This window comes from Drosophila simulans, chromosome 2R, assembly GCF_016746395.2.
Source record: "Drosophila simulans strain w501 chromosome 2R, Prin_Dsim_3.1, whole genome shotgun sequence".
Classification (NCBI taxonomy): Eukaryota; Metazoa; Arthropoda; class Insecta; order Diptera; family Drosophilidae; genus Drosophila; species Drosophila simulans.
In genome coordinates, this window is record NC_052521.2 from 19,259,523 (window position 1) to 19,280,010 (window position 20,488).

The 20,488-nt window shown below is 44.0% G+C and overlaps 4 protein-coding genes across 12 annotated transcripts; 3 read left to right on the forward strand and 1 right to left on the reverse strand.

The window, feature by feature from the left end:
• Nucleotides 1-926: 926 nt before the first annotated feature.
• LOC6735663 lies at nt 927-3,745 on the forward strand. Its single transcript, XM_002082545.4, has 6 exons — nt 927-1,161; nt 1,222-1,721; nt 1,857-2,558; nt 2,618-2,781; nt 2,835-3,357; nt 3,427-3,745. Exons 1-6 carry the CDS (start codon nt 1,032-1,034, stop codon nt 3,568-3,570), a joined length of 2,163 nt encoding a protein of 720 aa, XP_002082581.1. The 5' UTR covers nt 927-1,031; the 3' UTR covers nt 3,571-3,745.
• A 34-nt stretch (nt 3,746-3,779) lies between these two features.
• LOC6735664 (WAS/WASL-interacting protein family member 2) lies at nt 3,780-20,433 on the reverse strand. Of its 9 annotated transcripts, none has more exons than XM_016181394.3 (10): nt 19,732-20,433; nt 10,016-10,394; nt 9,668-9,945; nt 9,136-9,317; nt 8,343-8,735; nt 7,976-8,148; nt 7,384-7,820; nt 6,650-6,778; nt 6,285-6,579; nt 3,780-4,980 (listed from the first exon to the last, which is right to left on the reverse strand). In XM_016181394.3, exons 2-10 carry the CDS (start codon nt 10,392-10,394, stop codon nt 4,670-4,672), a joined length of 2,577 nt encoding a protein of 858 aa, XP_016029025.1. In that variant the 5' UTR covers nt 19,732-20,433; the 3' UTR covers nt 3,780-4,669. The 9 variants fall into 9 exon arrangements, with proteins under 9 accessions (XP_016029025.1, XP_016029020.1, XP_039148644.1 ...); XM_016181389.2 differs by lacking the exon at nt 19,732-20,433 and adding an exon at nt 13,909-14,150; XM_039292710.2 differs by lacking the exon at nt 19,732-20,433 and adding an exon at nt 10,488-10,602 and having other exon boundaries at nt 6,650-6,775.
• Nucleotides 10,737-12,610, forward strand: LOC6735665 (microfibril-associated glycoprotein 4). Its single transcript, XM_002082547.4, has 4 exons — nt 10,737-11,449; nt 11,502-11,563; nt 11,615-12,190; nt 12,252-12,610. The coding sequence occupies exons 1-4, from the start codon at nt 11,327-11,329 to the stop codon at nt 12,409-12,411; spliced, it is 921 nt and encodes a 306-aa protein (XP_002082583.2). The 5' UTR covers nt 10,737-11,326; the 3' UTR covers nt 12,412-12,610.
• Nucleotides 12,609-13,935, forward strand: LOC6735666 (fibrinogen C domain-containing protein 1). The gene is made up of 4 exons (XM_002082548.4): nt 12,609-12,893; nt 12,948-13,018; nt 13,086-13,596; nt 13,649-13,935. The coding sequence occupies exons 1-4, from the start codon at nt 12,751-12,753 to the stop codon at nt 13,830-13,832; spliced, it is 909 nt and encodes a 302-aa protein (XP_002082584.2). The 5' UTR covers nt 12,609-12,750; the 3' UTR covers nt 13,833-13,935.
• Nucleotides 20,434-20,488: the final 55 nt, after the last annotated feature.

Below are 20,488 nucleotides of genomic sequence, written 5' to 3' on the forward strand. Positions count from 1 at the left end.
GACAAGAGCGGCGCATCTTCTGTAAAAACAACAACGTTTTTATTGCAAAAATATTGAAAAATGCGTTGACAACAACAACAACAACAAGCGTGTGTATACATAAAGTCGCCTTTGTTGGTCACCGTGACCTTAACACAAATTTTGATTTTAGTATTATATCAACTGACTACGTGCATGGGGTTTTTTGTCTGGTTCCCCCAAGTCGGGATGGTCTTTCATTAATAAAATTCCTTGGCGGCCGAGAGATCAGCATGAGTCATTTGGTCGCAGAATATATGGCGGTTCATTGAAACAAAACCCGAAAATACCCAAAACACAATAACAAGACAGTGACAAGCTGGGGATAGGAAAGAACCAAGCTAAATCAATTAATATTCTGTCTCGTTGACGGTTTCGCTGTGACTTTTTGCTAGCCTGCGTGGGGTTTTTTCTCATAATCGAGCATTCACACATAAGCCGAGATTTGAGATTTGATCTGAGAAGAAAGTCAAGAATAACCAGAACGGGTTTGAGTGGCTTAGTCCGCTGAAGTCTCAAAGATCTGACCTTTTCGCTTGCCTTGGCGCGCACCTTTGCAGATTTTAATGGACACAGTTTGATTGGCTGGCGGATTTAAAAATTTAATTTATTTTGAATTTAAATGAAATCGGTAAAGAACCGTTTCAAAATGACGTCAGACTTGACCAGTGTAATCTCCAGGGTGACCATGCAGCTTGAGGTTTTCAAAAAGTATTGTCTATCGATAACTTGTGAAGTACGCGGGCTCTTACAATTCTACAAAACTTGGATTATTCTTTAAATTTATTACATAAAACTAGAATAAAACTATATACGCTTTAGTTGAGGACGCACGTTTTTTGTAAACATTTAGAAATCCGAATTGCATTTCTTAACTGCACTTACTGGTTTCTGGTATATTTTTCTTTGTTGTTTTGGGCTGGCATACGGTCACACCTTGGGGATGATTTCTTTAATGCTAATTTCCTAAGACCCTTGGAAAACCACAACAAAAGGTGCGGATCGACATCCAAATGAGCTCCCTGTTCCGCAGCCTGAACCACTTTTCATCGAAACGGGAGAATGTCGTGAAGGAGGCGCTCATAAATACACTGAACGAAAATGCGCGTGAGATAGAGTTCGAGGTGAAGCAGAAGAGTTTGGGTGAGTTCTGGGTACTCCCCCGGAAATGGCCATTGATTCACATACATTATCGTACTGCAGAGGTCCTGGGAATATGTGAGCAGACCAGTGCCCTGTGCACCACCCTGGAGGCCCTGTTCCTGCACGGGCTGAAGGACTCCTTTCTGTCCGCCACCTTCAATGTCATCGCTGGCGATGTGGAACGCAGGCCCGAGCCCAGCTTCTGGTCGCCCTGCATGGTCTTCATGCACAAGCAGGTGATCGAGCAGGTGCTGGGCCTCAGCCAGATCACCTCGGAGACGGGGCAGTGCCGCGCCTGGGTGCGCCAGTCGCTCAACGAGTCAGTGTTCTCCTCCTATCTGAACAACATGCGCAAGAACGGATCGGCCCTGTCGCAGTACTACAAGCGGAACGCCCTTATCCGAGACTCCGAGGGTCTGGAGACGGCCGCCAAGATTATGGAGAGCTTGGAGGCCTATGTGCAATTCGATCTGCCAGTGAACTCCAGCCTGTTGAACCACTGGCCCGACTACTCCCTGCAACTATCTGATCTCTGGACACCTGCTCTCAAGTCCTGCCCGGTATGATCTTGTATCCCTCTGACAATTTTCACCCTAGCCATTTCGTATAGTTCTAAAATTCGGAATTTCTTTCATAATAGAGCCTTTCCTGGTCTTTATCGCTACAAGTGGACTAATTTGAGTATACTATTGCAGATTAGCAGCGGAGTTGATGTGGCCAGCTCGCTTGGATCCGATATCATTGCCATACCGACTCCACAGCCCCTGCAGACCAATGAGTTGTTCTCGGAGTCTATTTCGAATAGCCCCTTTGGAAGGAATAGCAACTTTGGTGTTCCCGAACTTAGCCAGCGAGAGAACCTGGACCTGCTGATACAAAAGTTTGATGAAATGGATGTGATTAACGAGGAGCAAACAGGTGGTGATAAAGCGGAAGCGAATGAAACAGCAGAGCAGGAAGCTCCATCTGGCAGTAAGGCGAGGTCGCGGAAAAATTCCAAACGTCAAATGGACAGCAGCTCCTTCGCCGATCTGGATCTTGAAGCGCCCTCTCTTCTGCCCCAGGGCAGTAATTCATTGTCCAATCTAATGCAAACGTCATGGTCTGGTGACCTAGAAGCAACGCCCACATCACCCACCGAGGAACTGACGGGATCTAGGTTTTTCCAGCGATCTGTGAGCGTCAGTAGTGCCGTCAGTCTGCGTTCTCCAACTACGGACAGATGCAGTTACAATGCTCTGCTGCGGAAGCATGAGAGCAACCGGGAAAGTGGAGCCGGATGGTCGGAGATCTGGGAGAAGTTTCGGGCCAGTGCCTCCAATCTCAATGTGGCTCAGCCCCCGCGAGATACCGATCCGCCCATTTCAGAAGACCTGAGTGATCTGCAGTCATTGGACGTAAGTCGGTTAGGTTAAGAACAAATAGTATTAGAAATTAATATACTATCCTATTATAGACCAACTCGGAGTTTGAGCTGCTTACCTCAGAGTTTGACATGGTGGAGCTGCAGCAAATGGTGGCCCAGCTGTGTCAACTAGCTCGTGAGCCGGGTCTGGATGCCCAGGGATTCCTGTGCAAGAGCTGTCAGCATCCGTTGGGCATTGGCTACTCCAACTTTCAGTGAGTATATCGCTACACTCCCAAATGGAACTGACATGTTTATCTGCCCTTAGAGTTTGCGCCTTTAGTGGCAGCTACTACTGCAATAGCTGCATGGATCTTGAGATGCAATTGATACCCGCTCGCATCATTTACAATTGGGATTTCCGAAAGTACAGCGTCAGCAAGCGGGCAGCAACTTTCCTAGCCGAATTCCGATCGCATCCGTTCCTGGACATGCAGTTGCTGAACCCGAGAATATATTTTGCTTCCGACGCCATGGCTGAATTGCAATCTCTGCGGATCCGACTAAACTTCATTAGGGCTTATTTGTATACCTGTGCTCCGAGCAGCATAGAGCTTCTCCAGAATCAGTTTGCTGGCAGGGAGTACCTGTACGAGCACATTCATCTGTACTCCATAGCAGATTTGGCTCTTATTCAGCGAGGTGTGCTGTGTCAGCAGCTGCAGAAAGCCTTCAAACTCGGCGAAGCGCATGTCTTAAAATGCAGACTGTGCCACCTTAAAGGATTCATCTGCGAGATCTGCCAGAGTCCAAGGGTGCTGTATCCCTTTCACATCAGCACTACATTCAGAGTGAGTCAAACTATCATGGAATTGAACGATGACAGATATTTTCATACTGGCGCTCACTTCTTTTTACAGTGCCTGGCCTGTGGAGCCGTATTCCACGCAGAGTGTTTGAATGAGAAGCAGCCATGTCCCAAATGTGAACGAATACGTAAGCGCGAGGATCAGGGTCTCCAGGAGGCGGTGCAATGTCTCAAACAGAAGAATGAGGTTGCCTAAAGTCGGCCATAGTTAGATTTTAGGTTGAGCAAGTGCGATTTGTTATTACACGTAACCAAGAAAAGGCTTTACTTTACATTTAAGCTAGGCTTAAGACAAAAATTGTTATGGCTTAAAAGCATTTACACGTACTCAAATATATAGCATAGATAACACGGCTTTGCAGAAATGGTTACCAATTTTGTTGACTCAATGAAACCACTTATTGCTCAGTTTTTGAATGACTTCGTAATTTTATTTATAACTGCAATGATTTTGATTCGGAATAAAATGTTATGCAATTGCTGAATAATACTTCTAATGACACCAAGTCCAACAACAATGATTGAGTTAATAATAAGGATAATAATATAAATATGCATCATGTTCACTTCCTTCCAATTATTATCGCCCAATAAGGAGTTTAACAAACGTTTACCGAAAACCACAGATGATAGATAATACCTAAATACTTTCGAGATTATCACACGTACTCTCGTATTACACATTGAACTAAAGAATTTTGAAATGGAATGTGGCGAGTTTCGTTGAAATGCCCTCGGTTGTGCTTCAGTATTTCATTGTTAACATATTTCTCTTGTGTGTGTGTATTGCTCTAGGGGATTAAGTCGTACAATAGTCGATTCTAAATATCGTATGTATATAATTACATTAATTATTTGTTGCTGTTGGGTTTTAACATGTTCAGTCTAGTAAGATATTTATGCAAAGAGGCGCGCTCCTAAATGTACATACAATCATTTACACCCGCCTATAAAAGGTATAGATGGAGCTGGGTAATTAATTTCACTAACTCGGTGCTAATTCTATATACAAATTTTAGTGCGGCTTATTTTGTTCTCTGCTTTAGCCATTCAAGTGCAGCCTGGGAAGACGCGAACGAATTATCGGGGATTTCTAAGCTTGGGCCTGCCCTTTCTTCAAGTTCTCTGTTGGGTGTTTCAGTGTTCCATTGTATTTGGTTTATTGCACTTTTCATTGACTTTTGAACTTTTGCCTGTGGCACAAAACACTCCCGCTTACAACATACATCAACAACGAGCCACAAGCACACACTCCACGTGCACACACTTAAGTATATACAGATCAAGCCCTAAGTTCAGTAGACGGTGGAGTTCCGTGGTCCGATTCCGGGTGGCTGGGATTGTGGCCGTATGCTGGTGGAGCCACTGGAACCACCTGCTGCTCCGCCGTAAAGAAAGCTTGATTGCCGGATGACTGATACCGTGGCGGCTGCCACGCCGGCTTGAGGAGGTGGAGCCGGTGCCCGATGCTTCTTCAGTGGAGCGTGCGCCGGCTTAAGCACTGGAACTAATCCTCCTCCGAACCCGACGGGATTGGGATTCGCGGTCGTGTTATTGTTGCTGGCCACCGCGTTGTTGTTGTTGTTAACAATGCTGTTTCCGGGCGCTGTTTGTGGAAGAATTGGAGGAGCGGGGAGAAAGATATATGTACAAAAATGGATAGATAGATAGAATAGCGAAGATCGATCTGTGTGGCAAACTAAGTCAAAAGGAGCTGCTATGATGCAAGCGAAAACGAAATACAAATGGTAAGAACACTTTCAGTGCAATATGCGGCAGAAGTGAGCGAGTGCACAATGTGCCTTGAAATTCTTAAATAAAACTTCAAAAATAATTCATAAAAATCTAAATTATATAGATTGGAAAATAATTTAAGGAATAATCGAATATTTAAACCTTCTGAAACGGACAAATGAATTTGAACCAATAACCAAGCGAAGAAATCTGCCGCCGAGGCAGCCCAAAAACTGGAGTAAACTTAAACACAAAATGAAACAAATGAAATATGTTCATGTATTTTATCCAAATGAATTTTGGTTTATTGTTTCTTCAAAAGATAACTTCGAAACTAAAACAAACAATTACTCGTAATGTGCCTGTTGCATACTAAAAATTAAATATTCATCGGGTATAATATATATGCATATATAAATATATAGATATATATATATATAGACGTTGGTAGGTACAATATATATAAAAATGATAGCCGGGTACAAGTAAAAGCATGCGCTACATGTAGGAGAAATGTAAATGGGGGCGCAGGGAAATACAATGCAATATGGGTTGGCTTCTGTTTACATATACACGTACATATAAAGTATATAGTATAGATTAGGTATAACTATGCGTAATAGTATTGTGTGTGCTTAGTGGTAATATCGCGAGGGGAAGCTTCCATGTTCCTTCCCTTTTGAAATGTAACAAAAGATAACATTAAAATTTATAAAATATATAATGTTTGGATAAAGCTATTCAACTTTAGTGTTATGCAATCAATATACAAAATAACATTCCTGCGCTACGCTTTACGCAATCATTTCATTGCTTGTTAACAGTAAAATAAACAACAATAATCAAAAAGATTACTAAACTCTGCGGGATTTTAACATATTTATGTGTGTGCCGTGGATTGCAAGCCTGGGCTTTCCTTCCTATACAACAATAATCTATACTGGTAGTAATACACTTTTAAAATTATAATTATTTAGAGATAAGAATCGTTGTAGTTCGAAACTAAAATGCCAGAGCGTGTGCCTTAAGAGAAAACTAATTATATAACAGCATTCCGTGTGTGTGTGTGGTGTCTGTATATAACAATAATCGCAGTTACAATGCATCTAAATGTTTATGTACTTAAATAAAACACTCACAAAACAAACACACTCGCTCACACACTCGACTACATACCATTGGTGGCCTTAAACGTGCGACTAGGATAGACTTTTTGTATATTTAGAAACGGCGGCGGCTTGGGGAACTCAGTGACGTTGTGGAATCGCTTCCCGAACTTGGTCTCCAAGTCGTTGACCAGGCGACCCACGCTAGCTGCAGCTCCTGCTCCCGAGCCTGATGACAAACCAGAGCTGCTGCCAAACTGATGCGAGGCATTGGCCATGTGCGTTGGTGGCGTCGATGGGGCGTTGGGCCGAATGGATGAGTGACGCTGCGGCGGAACTGGCGCTGATCCCGATCCGGAGCCACCCTGTAAGAAACGAGAAGTCACTTAGCTTGGTTCAACTGTGTTTTTTGGGGCTATCATAGCCTGTAGTTACGTTGCGCTTGCTGTTAAGCATTTTGATAACCTTGACTGACTCGCCACCGTGCCTCCCTTTGCGATTTATAGGGAGTATCTTCTTAAAGGAGTACACCGTCTTTTCTATCCAGTACTTCACTCGGTCCTGCTGGAGGAGCACATGAATGCGGGCCACTGGGCCACGGAATACGCTTAAGGCAATGGGTTGTGTGTAAAAGCCCAGTGTTTTGGTCACGTTTCGTTTTGGAAAATCAATCCACCCCGCTCAACACGAAAATAGGTGAGTTATAAACGGAACACTAGCTTGGACTGATATGAACAGGCAGTGCGCAGCCAGGAGCGCTTACAAACAGGTGAGAATGCGCAGGCGCAGTGAGAATCTTAATTTAAACAATGACAGATAGGGTGAAAAGGGTGGCCCGAGCTCAAGCAAGCAACAAATGCACTGCGCAAAACTAGATGATTACTTAAGGATAAGTGATGAGCAAATATGCCTTGGCTCACCTATTATATTATTTATCTGGTTTATCTTTAAGAGCATTTCGAATGACTAAGTATAGTTTTAATTTACGTGCCCAGTTAATTACTTAAAATATATGTATATCTCTGACTTCGTCCCCTCATCTGCTCTATACATAGGCAAAACGCCCAAGGTAAACACCCAAGGCTTCGCAGTCCATTAAAGTTCACCTCTGACATTCGGGCCAACCTGTTGTTCTGCGCTGGTGTTATTGCTGTCCGTTGGCTACTTACATTGCTAGACTGTCGCTGTGGAGGCGGCGGAGGTGGGCAGCTGCGGTGTGGTGGCGGCGCTGGCGGATTTAGAGGACCTCCATTTAGGATAATCGGTTTGACATTGTCTCGCAGCAACGATTTGGGACTGGCGCTTGCTGAGGATGGATTGGATGAGGGTGCGGGCGTCGGCGGCAGTGGCGGCGATGGTGCTCCGTTAGACATTCCGGCGCCTCCACGGAATTGGTCGCGCAAGGCAGCCACGCTGTTGCTGCTGCTCGACGATGATGGCGGCTGGGTAATTGGCGGTGAGGGAGCCTGAGAACTGATGGCCGAGCTCTGGATAAGAGCTGTGTTTACCGCACTGAACATCGTCGATCCGCCGATGTTGTTCAGATTGGTGTTGGAGAAACTGCGAGCCGGCGTAGGTGGCGGTGGTGGTTTTACCGATGGGCGGGCTGTAAATGTATGTTGAACAATTAGAACTAGCGTAAATAAAATTTCAATATCGTCAGTAAAATATACAATTTTTAATTCGTTAAAAGATTAAGATTGCCGTATGGGTAACAAAAAAGGTAAAACCATTAATTTATAGTTTGAACTTTGAAATTACCAAGGAAAGGACTCTTACACTTTGGCGGGTTAGGGGCACATCTCATGCTGCCGGCGCTGGTGTTGGGGCTGCTGGATTCGCTGCCATGGAACTGCAGTGGGCCGCGTAGAGTGCCTAAATGCTGCTGGGTGGGGAACACGGGGCCGTTGACGCTGCCGGCCGCAGGCGGAGATCTGTAAAGGAAACATCCCCGGATTAGATGAATTCATTTTATGTCCTCGATGGTTAAAGCCAATTTGCGAGCCAAAAAGAAAGCAGAAGCGTAAGCAAACCCCAAACGGAGTTTGATAAAAGCGTTGATGAGCGTTCACTGCGGTGCTTGGTTAGGAAGTTATTGAAGCTTGTAGCTAAATCTGTATCGGTATACCTGGGCGACTTCATGCTGTGGTGCCTGGTCACCGCCGGACGCTGCTGTCCGTTGGCCATCGCCAGTTGATTCAAGCCCGGTGGCTTCGGAGCAAAATTGGGCTTGCCAAAGCTGATGGCCGGCTTCATTGGCAGCTGATGCGGTGGCGGTGTGGGAGTCACCGACGGCGTGCTATCGGCCGTTGAGGGCGGCGAGGATTTATGCACAGTTGCATAACCACCACCAGAACTCAGCCCGGAACTAGAGCCACTGCTGCCACCAAATAGAGTGGACTTATTTGGCGCCAGATTGCGTATTGATCCCGTCGAGGAGGTTAAACTGCTGTTTAAGGACGCGGTCGAGGCACTCACGGTTGCTTTTGAACTATTTACAAAACTATTGCCTAACGAGATGCTGTGGGTGGATTTAGATACAGTGTGTGTGTGTTTGGTGTGCGAGGATAACCAAAAGTCCCGTCAAAGTAATCCGAAAATAAAGAAGAAAATTAAGATACATTTTAACGAATAATTTACAAATGAAAAACCAAAATGTAACCGTTCCAAACAGCAGGCTGTGTTTGATTAAGGGGTCTCTACAGTTTAATTGGAATTTAAATAGTATATATACTCGGTGTATTCCAAAAACCATAAGTCTTAAAACTATAATCTGACGTTGATTATGTTATGTTTTAAGGAATACCAAATATAAAATCTAATAAATTAACACTTAAACGGAATAAATTCCAACAACTGTAGATCCCAACTAACCATAACCCAATCATGTGCGCTGCTCGTGGCTGGAAGACGACACTTACTTTAGGTTGGCCGCCTTGCTCTTGACACTTCCACTTCCACCTCCACTCCCACTGCTGTTGCTGCCGCTGTCCGAGAGCGTGGGCGATGCCGCTTTGACACTCGAACTGGAGCCGAAGGGAGGGGTCGGCGCTGTGCGGGGGATGTTCATGCGCTCCAAGATCGAATCACTTGAGTTGGCTGACTGCGATGGCACAGAAACAGAGAAGAATGGATGGATTAGTGGCGTTGACAATGGGATTGCGTGCGGCACTTTCTGCTCAACTGTTTTCCTAAAGCTATCGTTGTTTGTCTTAAATGAGTTCGCCAATATTGCTTATAACACTTGTGTGTTTATAACGAATGAGTCGTTGATAAAAGCATTACGCACCGTGTAAGCTGGACTAATTAAGCAAAAAGTCTTTACAGAATACTCTAAAAGCCACTAAGGAGTCAACTAGAAGCATAATTTAAGTTCGAATATCTTCAACACCCCCAGAATGTCTATTAATAGAGGACCTCATCCATCTTTCTCGCCATGGGTCCAGTTCTCACCTTTGGCGGTTGCGGTGGTGGTCCCCGATTTGTTCTCAGATTGGCTTCTGTTGCATTGATATGTGTGTTGTTGGTCGGCGGCTGTGGTTGTTGCTGTTGCTGCTGTTTTTGGCGCTTCAACGTCAAGTGCTTGGTGAGCTCCGTGTTAAAGTCCATGGGTCCGTTGCTGGCATTCGAGGCGCTCGCCGCGGCTGGGGGGCTGTTGCTCCGCTGCTGAGTGGATGAGTTCGTTGTGGACTTCGATGTCGTTGTTGCTGCCGAGCCGGTGGATGGCGTTGCTGCGTGGGCGGAAAACGGAAATCGGTTGAGCAACGATATTAATCTGAATACAAAACGTAGTAGACCTACCGCGAATGCCGTTCACGGGCTTCAGTTTTGGCATTTGCGAGAGGCCTTCGAACAGGCCTCCCAATTTGGGGGTTCCATTGCCAAGGCCATTGCTGCTACTGCTGCTGTTGTTGTGATTGCTGGTGCTGGTGTTGTTGTTGAGGGTTCGCTTGGCTCCTATACCTGCTCCTCCATCTCCTCCGCATACCTTGCCGGACAGCGCTGGCCCACTTTTGTCCACCGTGGTGGTCTTCTTCAGTTTTGTTCCCTTCTGGATCGAACTGAGTAGTGCAGATCGGGCGTCTGCTCCTCCTGAGCCGCCCAATTTAAGACCACCCATCGCCGGAGGCGGTGGAGGTCCTGGCGGCGGTGGTGGTCCCGGGGGTGGCGGAATAGCCATCTGAAAGGGAAGACAGATATCATTATTGAACTGGGACAAAAAGAAAAGGATATTTGTCTATATGTATGGTAACTATATCTCTTTCTCAAGTACTTTTTGCTTTGAACTTCGCTTCAATCTCATTTTCGATGGATACGAATCTTAGGGCCCTAAGAAATTGCCAGTTCTGCGTCCGCCTCTGCGAAGCTTTGGCTTAAGACTGGCTAACACTTTTGCATCGATCAAGCGGCTTCCAAAGTCGAGACCGCTGTCACCACCCACACACCATAACACTCACACATGCTGTGTGTTTATAATACAATTTCTATACTTATTATTTATGTCTTGTTTTCTGTTGTCTTCAGATTGACGCCTCGATAAAGATACCAAATGGATGTGGAGGCACCGAAGCCTGAAATTCTCTAGTTTCTACAACTCAAAGCTGGGTTTATATATTTCACATTCCTAATTGGCCTAAAATATGAGCTAATGTTTACCGAAGATACAAATCCATTGAGCGATAATTTAATATTTTATATATTTTCAACATTTACCCTTATCCCAATAAAACTAGTAATATTTATTATGCCCCTATGGTTGAGGCCACAATGGAAAATTTCAAGCTCAAACAGCGCGTAAAGCAGCACAGTTTTAGCTTCACTGGGGCAACCCACTTGAAAACCAGGCTATCCCACGTGATCCGAGCAAATCTTAAATGTTGTGAATGTGTTGCCTTTGTTTTTATCACATTTATGGCTGTTTCCAATTTAAATTTCTTTAGCTTTATTTCGAGCCACCTTTCAAAATCGCATTAAATTCGCAGTAAGAGTTCCGTGAATGGAAATGGCTCCAAATAATTATCAAGAAATCATAATCAAGTTATTTTAAAGGCAACTGATAAGAAACGGCACAAAAACAAAGCCAACAATTATTTCCCCTTTGTGTGCAATAAAATGTTTAGAAAAGAGCCAATCTCATTATATTCTCATCGATTAGCTGACAAAATCATGTTCTCCGGCGTCCCAGTTTTTTCCGTTTGCATTGCACTTAATGTGATGATTCTTTGTCATGCGGAGGTAAGTTAAAAAGTAACTAATACCTAACCGAAATAAACAAAACCCTCGACAGACGCTGAATTTGTTTGGAAACTTGGAGGCTATTTATGAACAGGCAGAAAGTGCACTCTCAACGTAAGTTTCAAACAAGGAAAGTAAACCTAAGCTTACTGTTTTACTTCCCAGTTTACAAGAATCACTTTTGCAACTTGAAACCAATGGCACTCTAAGCACATCCCCTGATGTGATTTATCCAACTTCCTGTCTGACTTCTGGGAATCTTGAAAAGGGCTTGCACACCCTGAAAGTCCCAGGCTTGAGTCCCTTTCAAGTGTACTGCGAAAATCAGTTGGCTGGACCCGGTTGGATCGTCATTCAAAAGAGGTTCAGTGGAAATCTGAGCTTCTTTCGCAATTGGAAGGAGTACAAGAGCGGATTTGGCAATCTAATGGACGAGTACTTCCTAGGCCTCGAAAAGATTCGTGCCTTGACTGCCCTGGAGCCGCATGAGTTGTATGTACACCTGGAGGATTTCGATGATACAATTAAGCATGCGAAATTCGATGAATTTGCCATTGGAAACGAAGATGACGACTACGCCATGAATACACTGGGAAAATATTCGGGCACTGCTGGAGATTCCCTCCGCTCACACCGCAAAATGAAGTTCTCCACATATGATCGGGATAACGACCGTGAGTTTAACAAGAACTGTGCATTTTACTATCTGGGAGGATGGTGGTACAACGCATGTCTGGACAGGTGAGATTACTGTCGGATAAACTTTCTCGAACATAATCTCACATCTTCGTAATTATTTAAGCAACCTTAATGGTCAGTATATGCCGGGTGGGAAGTACGAGGAGAGCTTGTTCGCCAGAGGAATGTGCTGGCGATCTTGGCGTGGCCACAACTACGGCTACAGGGTAACCCAAATGATGATAAGACCCAAGTGCCGAACGATACCAGTGACTCATCGGTGAATTTTGGCAAGGCGGTTTCACGAATATTGTTATTATTATTAGCTGTTCACTCCCTTTTGGTTTCAATGGCTTCGAGAACGTGAAAACAATTTGTTATGTACTTGATTAATATGCAAAGGCTGTTCCATTGAATCATCGCATTTTTGCCGAGCACATTAATCAGAATCTCAATTAGAACTGCGAAATATACTGTAATTCACATGTTTAGTTTTCTCAACTTCCTGATGTACTACCGCTCAAGGCGAACTTGACCTACGATTTGTCAATGCAATTGATAAGTCAATCGAACTATATAGTATCGAAATTGATTTTCAATCCATACAAATCTACATAATCTAGATGGTTTGGAACGAGGCACGGAACAAGATCATGAAGCTTTATGTGTTGTGTGTTTTATTATTAAGCGGTGGCAGCCTCTTTTCTAGTGCTCAAAGCAGTAAGTTGGATCTAATCTATAAGAAAGCTGAAAGCATGGTTTCCAGGTTTGTGATACGAAACATTGTAGAACTTTCAAGTTTAAACTATGTATTTTTCAGTTTAAAGATCCAGCTGGAAGAGCTAAAAAAGAGCCTCAAGGAGATCACAGAACAAAAAGGGACTCATGAGAGTAAGTTCCAGCTTATTTGGCTTTTCTTTTACTAAGATTGTACTAATTTAATCTAATCAAAATCTAGCCGCAATTAATCCCTCCTCCTGTCTAGCTGCCGGAATCAACAGTAATGGCATCCATGTTATTGAAGTTCCGGGTCTGGAACCTTTTCCGGTTTATTGTGACACTCGGCTGGCGGGATCTGGTTGGACTGTAATTCAGCGACGACAGGATGGCAGTGAAAACTTCTATCGCTGCTGGGAGGAGTATAGCCAAGGATTTGGGGAGCTTAGCGGAGAATTCTTTTTGGGTCTGGAAAAGCTACACTTCCTAACATCCGCGGAGCCCTACGAGCTGTATGTCCATATGGAAGACTTCGATGGAATGGTACACGATGCCCGATACGAGGATTTTGCCATTGGGAATGGATCAGCGTCTTATGCGCTAACTGTTTTGGGTAAATACTCGGGAGACGCCGGGGATTCGTTGAGGTACCACAAGGGTATGCCCTTCTCCACATTCGATCACGATGATACGGGTCACGGATGCGCCAGGATTTATGTGGGGGCCTGGTGGTACGATCAGTGCCAGAGGAGGTGAGAAAACGTTGATATCTTCCAATGAAAGTCAAACAATTGTCTCCGTTAGCAACCTCAATGGCCAATATTTGGAGGGAGGTCGATTCGAGCCGAAGATGTCGGGTCGCGGAATCAGCTGGATGACCTGGCGTGGCTACGACTACGGCTACAAATTCGTACAAATGATGATCAGACCCAAGTGCTCCAACAACCTACGAAGGCAGGGCATGCAAAATGCCTTAAACGCCCATTGAATTCCATACCGAAAAGCGAAGGGAAATCACTTTATTTCTTTATAAACACTATCAACATTTTGGGGCTTTTATTTACAATTTGATAATAACCGTTTCCCGCTGATTTGTTTGTTGTATTGTTAGTTGATTTTTTTCAACTCTGCTCTTCTACACGCGCACGTAAACAAATTGTTTTCCTCTTTTGCGAATAGTCTTTGTTTCTCGTCGAGGGTTTCGAGTGGAACGCGCGCGTTGCGCTCAGTTCGCAAGTTGAATTCCAACTGAGGAGCTCCAACGGCCGCGCATGCGATGCCCCAGCGATAAAATTCAAACAGAGAAACCGGGGAGAGTCTCCAGCGAGAAAGAGACTCGGGGAATGAGAGATATCCGGGGGGAGCGAAGTGAACACATTGATAAAAATATATTCGCGGGGGTCTGACGTCACAGCTGGGAGCTCCATGGAGCTCTATGGAAATGAGTGACTTCGACAAAGACCAGAAGCCCAGACAAAGGGAGACCACGATTGCAGACGCAGACCACACTTGTCATCAGTTCCACTGATGATGATGAGAAGAATCTGCAGATCCGCAGGAGAAATGCTAAACCGTAAAACGTGTGAAAAACCCGACTGGGCTGTCTTGACTCATTAATGTGGCACAGTGGAACAGATCTGCTGGAAACCGGCAGCTCCTTAATTGCTGTCCACTGTGATCCCCTTCGCTGGCCTCCAGCACAGACGACAGATGATTCACTCAACTCAATGGCTTGATTCATCCAGACGGATTGTCGCTTAATTGAACAGCTGCTGCGGCGATGGGAAAATTGGTCAGCGTTGCACGGAAGTGAAAATAGTATTACTATCTGTATTAAGCAATGCATTTATCATCAAACATTAAAGAATTTTTGAATTTGAATTTCTTGCATCTTCAAATAAGAATGCTCTGGCTAAGATTTGATAATTTTTGACGGACTTCCTTTTACTCATTCATATTTCCTTCTAAATTTTATTTTTTTTTAATTCTCGTTAAAGAGACGCAATAGTTTCCTTAGATTGACTTCCTCCAGTTTGTCTGACCATTGGCAAATATCTTGGGAGTTAAATCAAATGTTTGCTCCAAACGATGATTCATGGGCAGGCGAGTTCGTAAGAAATTTAAAGCATAAGACCCAGGTATTTATAAAATTTCTATATCTTATCAAGAATTACTGACGGACAGACAGCGTGAAAAAATAAAAGTATTTATTCAAGAACTTAAGGAATGAACATACATGTTTAAAAACAAATTTCAAGGGGCAATATTTGACGGCAGTAAGTTTTATAAGTCTTAAAACCATAAAGTAGTATTTGGTATAAAGTATAATCTTGACTCAGAATTATAAAGAAAAGGTTCTAGTTGGGAATTCGGAATACGAGTGATTCAGTTTCCGATTAAGCTTGATCTTGGAACCATTCTTAGCTTATGGCCTTATGACTGTGTCGCGCACTGTTAATTCCATTATACTTTCATATAAATTCGCTACATTTAAACCGCTATTGATATGAAAGGTTCAACGACAGTAAATCGATTAATTGAAACCGATGGCTCTCAGCAATTTCTTGGCTGATATGGATTGTGAGTCATTCGCCCTAAACAATTCCACGTTGGGGTTTCTAAAATTTGGCTCAACTGCGCGTCCTGGTTTAGGTCCTGCCCGTATCCTCGGATTACATTCAATTAACGTTTTCGAGGTGTGTCGCCACTTTTATCTCCACCCCCAGGAACTCGAATGACCGGCAGAACGCTTTCGGATTGCCCCAATAAACTGTCATCAAGTTAATTGCCCCAAATGGACATATAAACAAGGGCGTGTTATGTTCCAAGGGAAGGACTGGGATGGGACGACATCGAATCAAATTGAATCAAAGCGCGGAAATCAAACCTCCTGCCCATTTTCACCAATTCAACTCCCATATTCCATCCACGCCGCAAACAAATCGCCCGACTGTCAAAATTCATTTCCACCGCCGGCCATTATGTAAGTCAAATATTGGGTGTTAAATGTTCAGCACGCCCATTGGAAACGCTTCGTGAGACAATACCCGATACGCCAACCAACACCCGGTAACCGCAGGAGATTGCGCAAGTCTCATAAGACAGGCCGCAAAGTGTCCCCCAGTTTGGATTTCTGCCGGGACAGTTTGGTTTAGCAAGCGCCCAGTTCTCCTAATGATGGTAATTTTGCTGAGGTTTTTCTTCATTTAACCTAGGTTTTCTTTGTCTCGCTTTCCATTCGTTTGGCTCATCGCTTTGTTTACTTGGCAATTTGCACAAGTGTTTCATTGCGTTTCAGGTTTTCAGACTGGTTTTGGCAAAGGCAGTTCTAAAAAGAGATTTTGAATGGTGGTTTCTTACTTAAAATGACTTCTAGTGCGCCAGTTAATTAGTTTGTCTATTTGCTAATTGTATAGTGACTGTGACTCATGGCAGTTCTGCTGCACTTGATTCTTAAGCAAAAAAACCCGTTTACATGATGCACACAGTCTTGCAATTTAATTTGCCTCACAAGTGCCCCGACTTTCGCTTTCAATTTCTTTAATTTATTTTTGTCGTTTAGCTGTGGCCAAGTTCCAATTACACAAAGCCAAAACCGTTGGACTAACAATTAACATTTACATTTCAATTGCAAGTCGTGCCAGCTGTGCCTTTTCATGATTTGCGAGGCAGGGGAAGCTGCTCATCAAATCATTGAAATTCCAAAAGCCACGCGGTACGATAATAATATGTGACCGCAGTGCTAATCACGCGGAGCAACAAATGCAAAAGACAACACGCTCCGAAAGCATTTCTTATGCCAATGTTTTTATAGCTCATCCAACTCGATTTTGTTTATAAGTTTTTTTTTTGAGAATGACCGTTTTTATACTAGAGGCTCGCTGACGTAAAATCGTTTTGTGGCGAATGTTTTGAGGTGAATCCAATTCAGGAGATACACAAAGTGGCTTTGCTCCAGTGGCAGATTTTGTTATGCCGAAAACATTACTGCGGAAAAGGTCAGAGATCTAATAAAAACAATTTAGCATGCAAATTCCGAATTTCTCTATCAAAAACACATTTCCAATTTATTCTTGACAGATCTCAGATCACTTAAATGACTCATAAGCAGTTAAGACTCAACATTTGATCAGCAATAGCGCCAGAACTGGTTTATAGTAATATTAGTCATATTAAACGCTAGATACAAAATAAGATGATTTTCAAAAACTTGAATAGCTTGACATATTTATTGTTATTCTCAAAGGTTACTCCCAACCTTCATTAAAAACCTTGTATTGATTCATTTGCGAGTGCATATCCCACATGTGAGTGAATACATCGCATTGAATGGCCTTTTATGAGCCTAAACACTGGGTTTCGGGTTACTTCTGATCTAAGCGTTTCACCATGCATCATTTTGCATTTGCATTTGCATTTTGTAATTGAAGCTTCTGCCTTTGCCACATCGGCTACCTCATCATCGCTTGCTGCGCGTGTGTGATGTAAGGCCCATATTCGCTTACAGATAAATATTGCATTGTTGCACTTGATGTGGCTGTTTCAGTTGCTAAGCCCGTTGTTGCCGGCGGGTCTATTAAAATGCGGTTTTCAGCACCGTCGCACAATGCTTAAATAACTAATGCAAACACATCATGAGAGCCGAGACGAGACAACGATGAACTCAATGACAACAACGGTGTTGGGTTCGCTGGTTTGCATACACAACACATGGAGAAAAGAGTCACTAACAGTCACTCTAAGAAACAACAACCCGGTCATTCCAAGTGCCTAAGAAATAAATACTCAGCTCCACATCCTCATGTTCCAATTCATTTTTTGGTCGGATAAGATTTGAAATGGGAAGTTGGTCTTCCTCTCTGAACATTGAATCACTTTCCAAAAATGTCTTTAGTGCTTAAAGCACAATGAAACAGAGATTTGTTCGCAGTGCAACTGCAAATGTGATGTGAACACAAGTCAAACACAAACTATGAGTCACCGGGGCACCGAGGAAGCGAAAGCCCTCGGCATGGGGCTCGAAACTGTAGCCAGAAATCGGTGCGCTGGAGAGCTCACTGTAGTTTTATGATTCAGTTCCAGGTTGCACAAGGAAGTGCAGCATAATTCAGCGGCATAAAGGCTGACAAAAACGACCGACTCTCTCCACTACGTGCCAATCAGACCTCGTGTGATGCAGTGCTCGAAAAATGCACGACAGCCAATTCGACTGACAAATGGCCGCACACAAGGCCGACAAGTGCCCACTCCCCGTGGCCATAAAAACCCATATCCACACCTCCACCTCCACGCTCCCTTCAATCCCCAGTCTTTGCGTGTGTCACTGCGACAGCACTCGATATTTCTGTGTGTATTTGCAGTGGGGGATGCACAACAGCCTCGACAATAGACTGGCAGCAGGCAGACTCCTGGACGGGATGCGATGGAATGGGACGTTGGGATGGGTTGGTGCCATGTGCCCGCTGCCATGGCCTACGCCACGCCAATGACATTGAACCCGGCGACTGGGACGACCCTTTGTGCCATGCATAGCATTACGGAAAGGAGCTCCAAGCCCATTCACACTTGGGGATGGTTTAAAGAGCGCACTAAATTGGCCACGAGGGTTATTTTGGGTACAGAGAAAAGAAATTACTTAGAAAGTTACAACTTCTATCGTCTTGTATTTCAATGTTTTGGTATCTGTTTTCCAACATCGCAGAGTGGTAAAGCATTTTAGAAATGAGAATATAAACAAGACGCTACTCGACTATTAGATATCCGTTGCTCAGCTAATGGGAGTGCTGGACACCTGGAGCCGGGACACCGATACCACGATATCACGATCTCGACGCTCATGCGGACATGACTCCACTAGAGATTCTGATAAATAAAGGCAACGAATCTACTATACCCGCCTACTCTACAAGTAACGCGTATAATAATCTAATGTAAAGACAATCGTTTTTATCAATCGTATCACTATTGCGTGATTGTGATTACTGGACTCGCCAAATGGCTATAGTAAGAGCCCAGATTATGTCATACAATCGAAGTTCAACCGCCACAATTCGCAGTCACATCGCTGAATGGAGCCAAGCGAATGAATCAACCCCTAGTCAGCGAATTTAGTTTTCGTCGGCCGTCGAGCAATGCACTCTTTGTAGGTCAGTTATGGGGTGGCATGGGTGGCCACATGCTCCATGGGTCTTCGCTGGTGTTGCAGCACTTGGTGTCGTCATGCGTCGCGTGCCCGGTCGTTTTGCTTAATGTGATTAAGACAAAGCGACAACAAACCAAAACAAAGTGCATTCGCTGACGGAACAGGAGAAAATCAAAGCGACCCGAGTTTGTTGCACCCCTTTTAGCCGGTTAGACGGTGGCAAAAGGCTTTTCGTGTTCTCCGACACAGGAAAAAATAAATTTCATGCATGCTCAAATATTAAATTAAATCGGGCAAGACATGGGCTGTCGGCTATACTTAGAATATATGCAAATAATGGTGATTAAATTGGAATATGAACATATGAATAAATATTATAAAAAGTCTAAATACAGCTGCCTACAAACGCTGGTATGTGTTCGTTTATTGTGTATCTCGAGGCCATAAGATATAGACCCATATCTTGGAAAATGCAACTTTACATACACACAGCACACAACCATTAGTCGCAAATATCGTGGCGAAATTGTCGGAGGGCGCGATAAGATAATTGCCTACATGGAACGGGTACCGAAGAGGTTCCTGAATTTGCCATAAATTACCAAATTTCTGGGCGCCATGCGAAATAGGATTGATAAGGCTGCTCGATAAGTCTGTACCACTTCGGATTTGGAGTGCTGAGTGATGCACTCAATCGACTTAATGGGCACAAAGCCAAACGGGTTGGATTTACAAACAAACTCACCTTGAAGCGGGTTTCGGTTTTCGACTGCGGCCGTAGCTTCTGTGAATGAAATTCTCGATTCTCTGGGCTGCTGGCTGTCTTCGGGGTTTCAGCAGGTGACTGTCGTGGTTCTCTGGCGGAGATGAAACAGCATAGCAAGCGGTTCCCTTATGTATTTTTCCGAAACTATTGTGTATAATCCGTATCCGTGTCCCTATTAAGTTAATCCGCGCGCTAGATCCGTCGATCGTTTTTCGAGTGCACAGGTGTTGTATGTGATGTGTATCGTGTCCTGTGAGTGCGGGGGGAAAGTCCCTCCCACTGTTGGTAAGAATTGTAGAAATGTGTAAAAGCCTGGCTAAATGCCTAAAAGACGTACAACGACGATACAAATCCAACTGATTTTCATTTTTACACAAACACACGCACACTGCGACAGCACACTCTCACTCACGTACACGCACGCACACACTGCTGCACTTCTGATTCAGTGCGATTTTCGCGTTCTGCAAGGTGTATCTACAACTTCACGAATCGCCTATTCACTTCGATTTCTGGTTCTAGCGCTGCAGCATTGTTTATCTACCACGGATATCCAGATTTTCCTTGCAATCGGTCGAGAAAACAATGAATTTATTGTGCAGCAACTTAAAGGTGTAAGAGAAACATAGACGTATCGATGTCTCTCGATGGTTTGTGCCTATCGATATCGATGTCCTGCAATATACACAGCCTCCACTAAGCAAAATTTTAGCATTGTTCCAAACGTATAGATTGC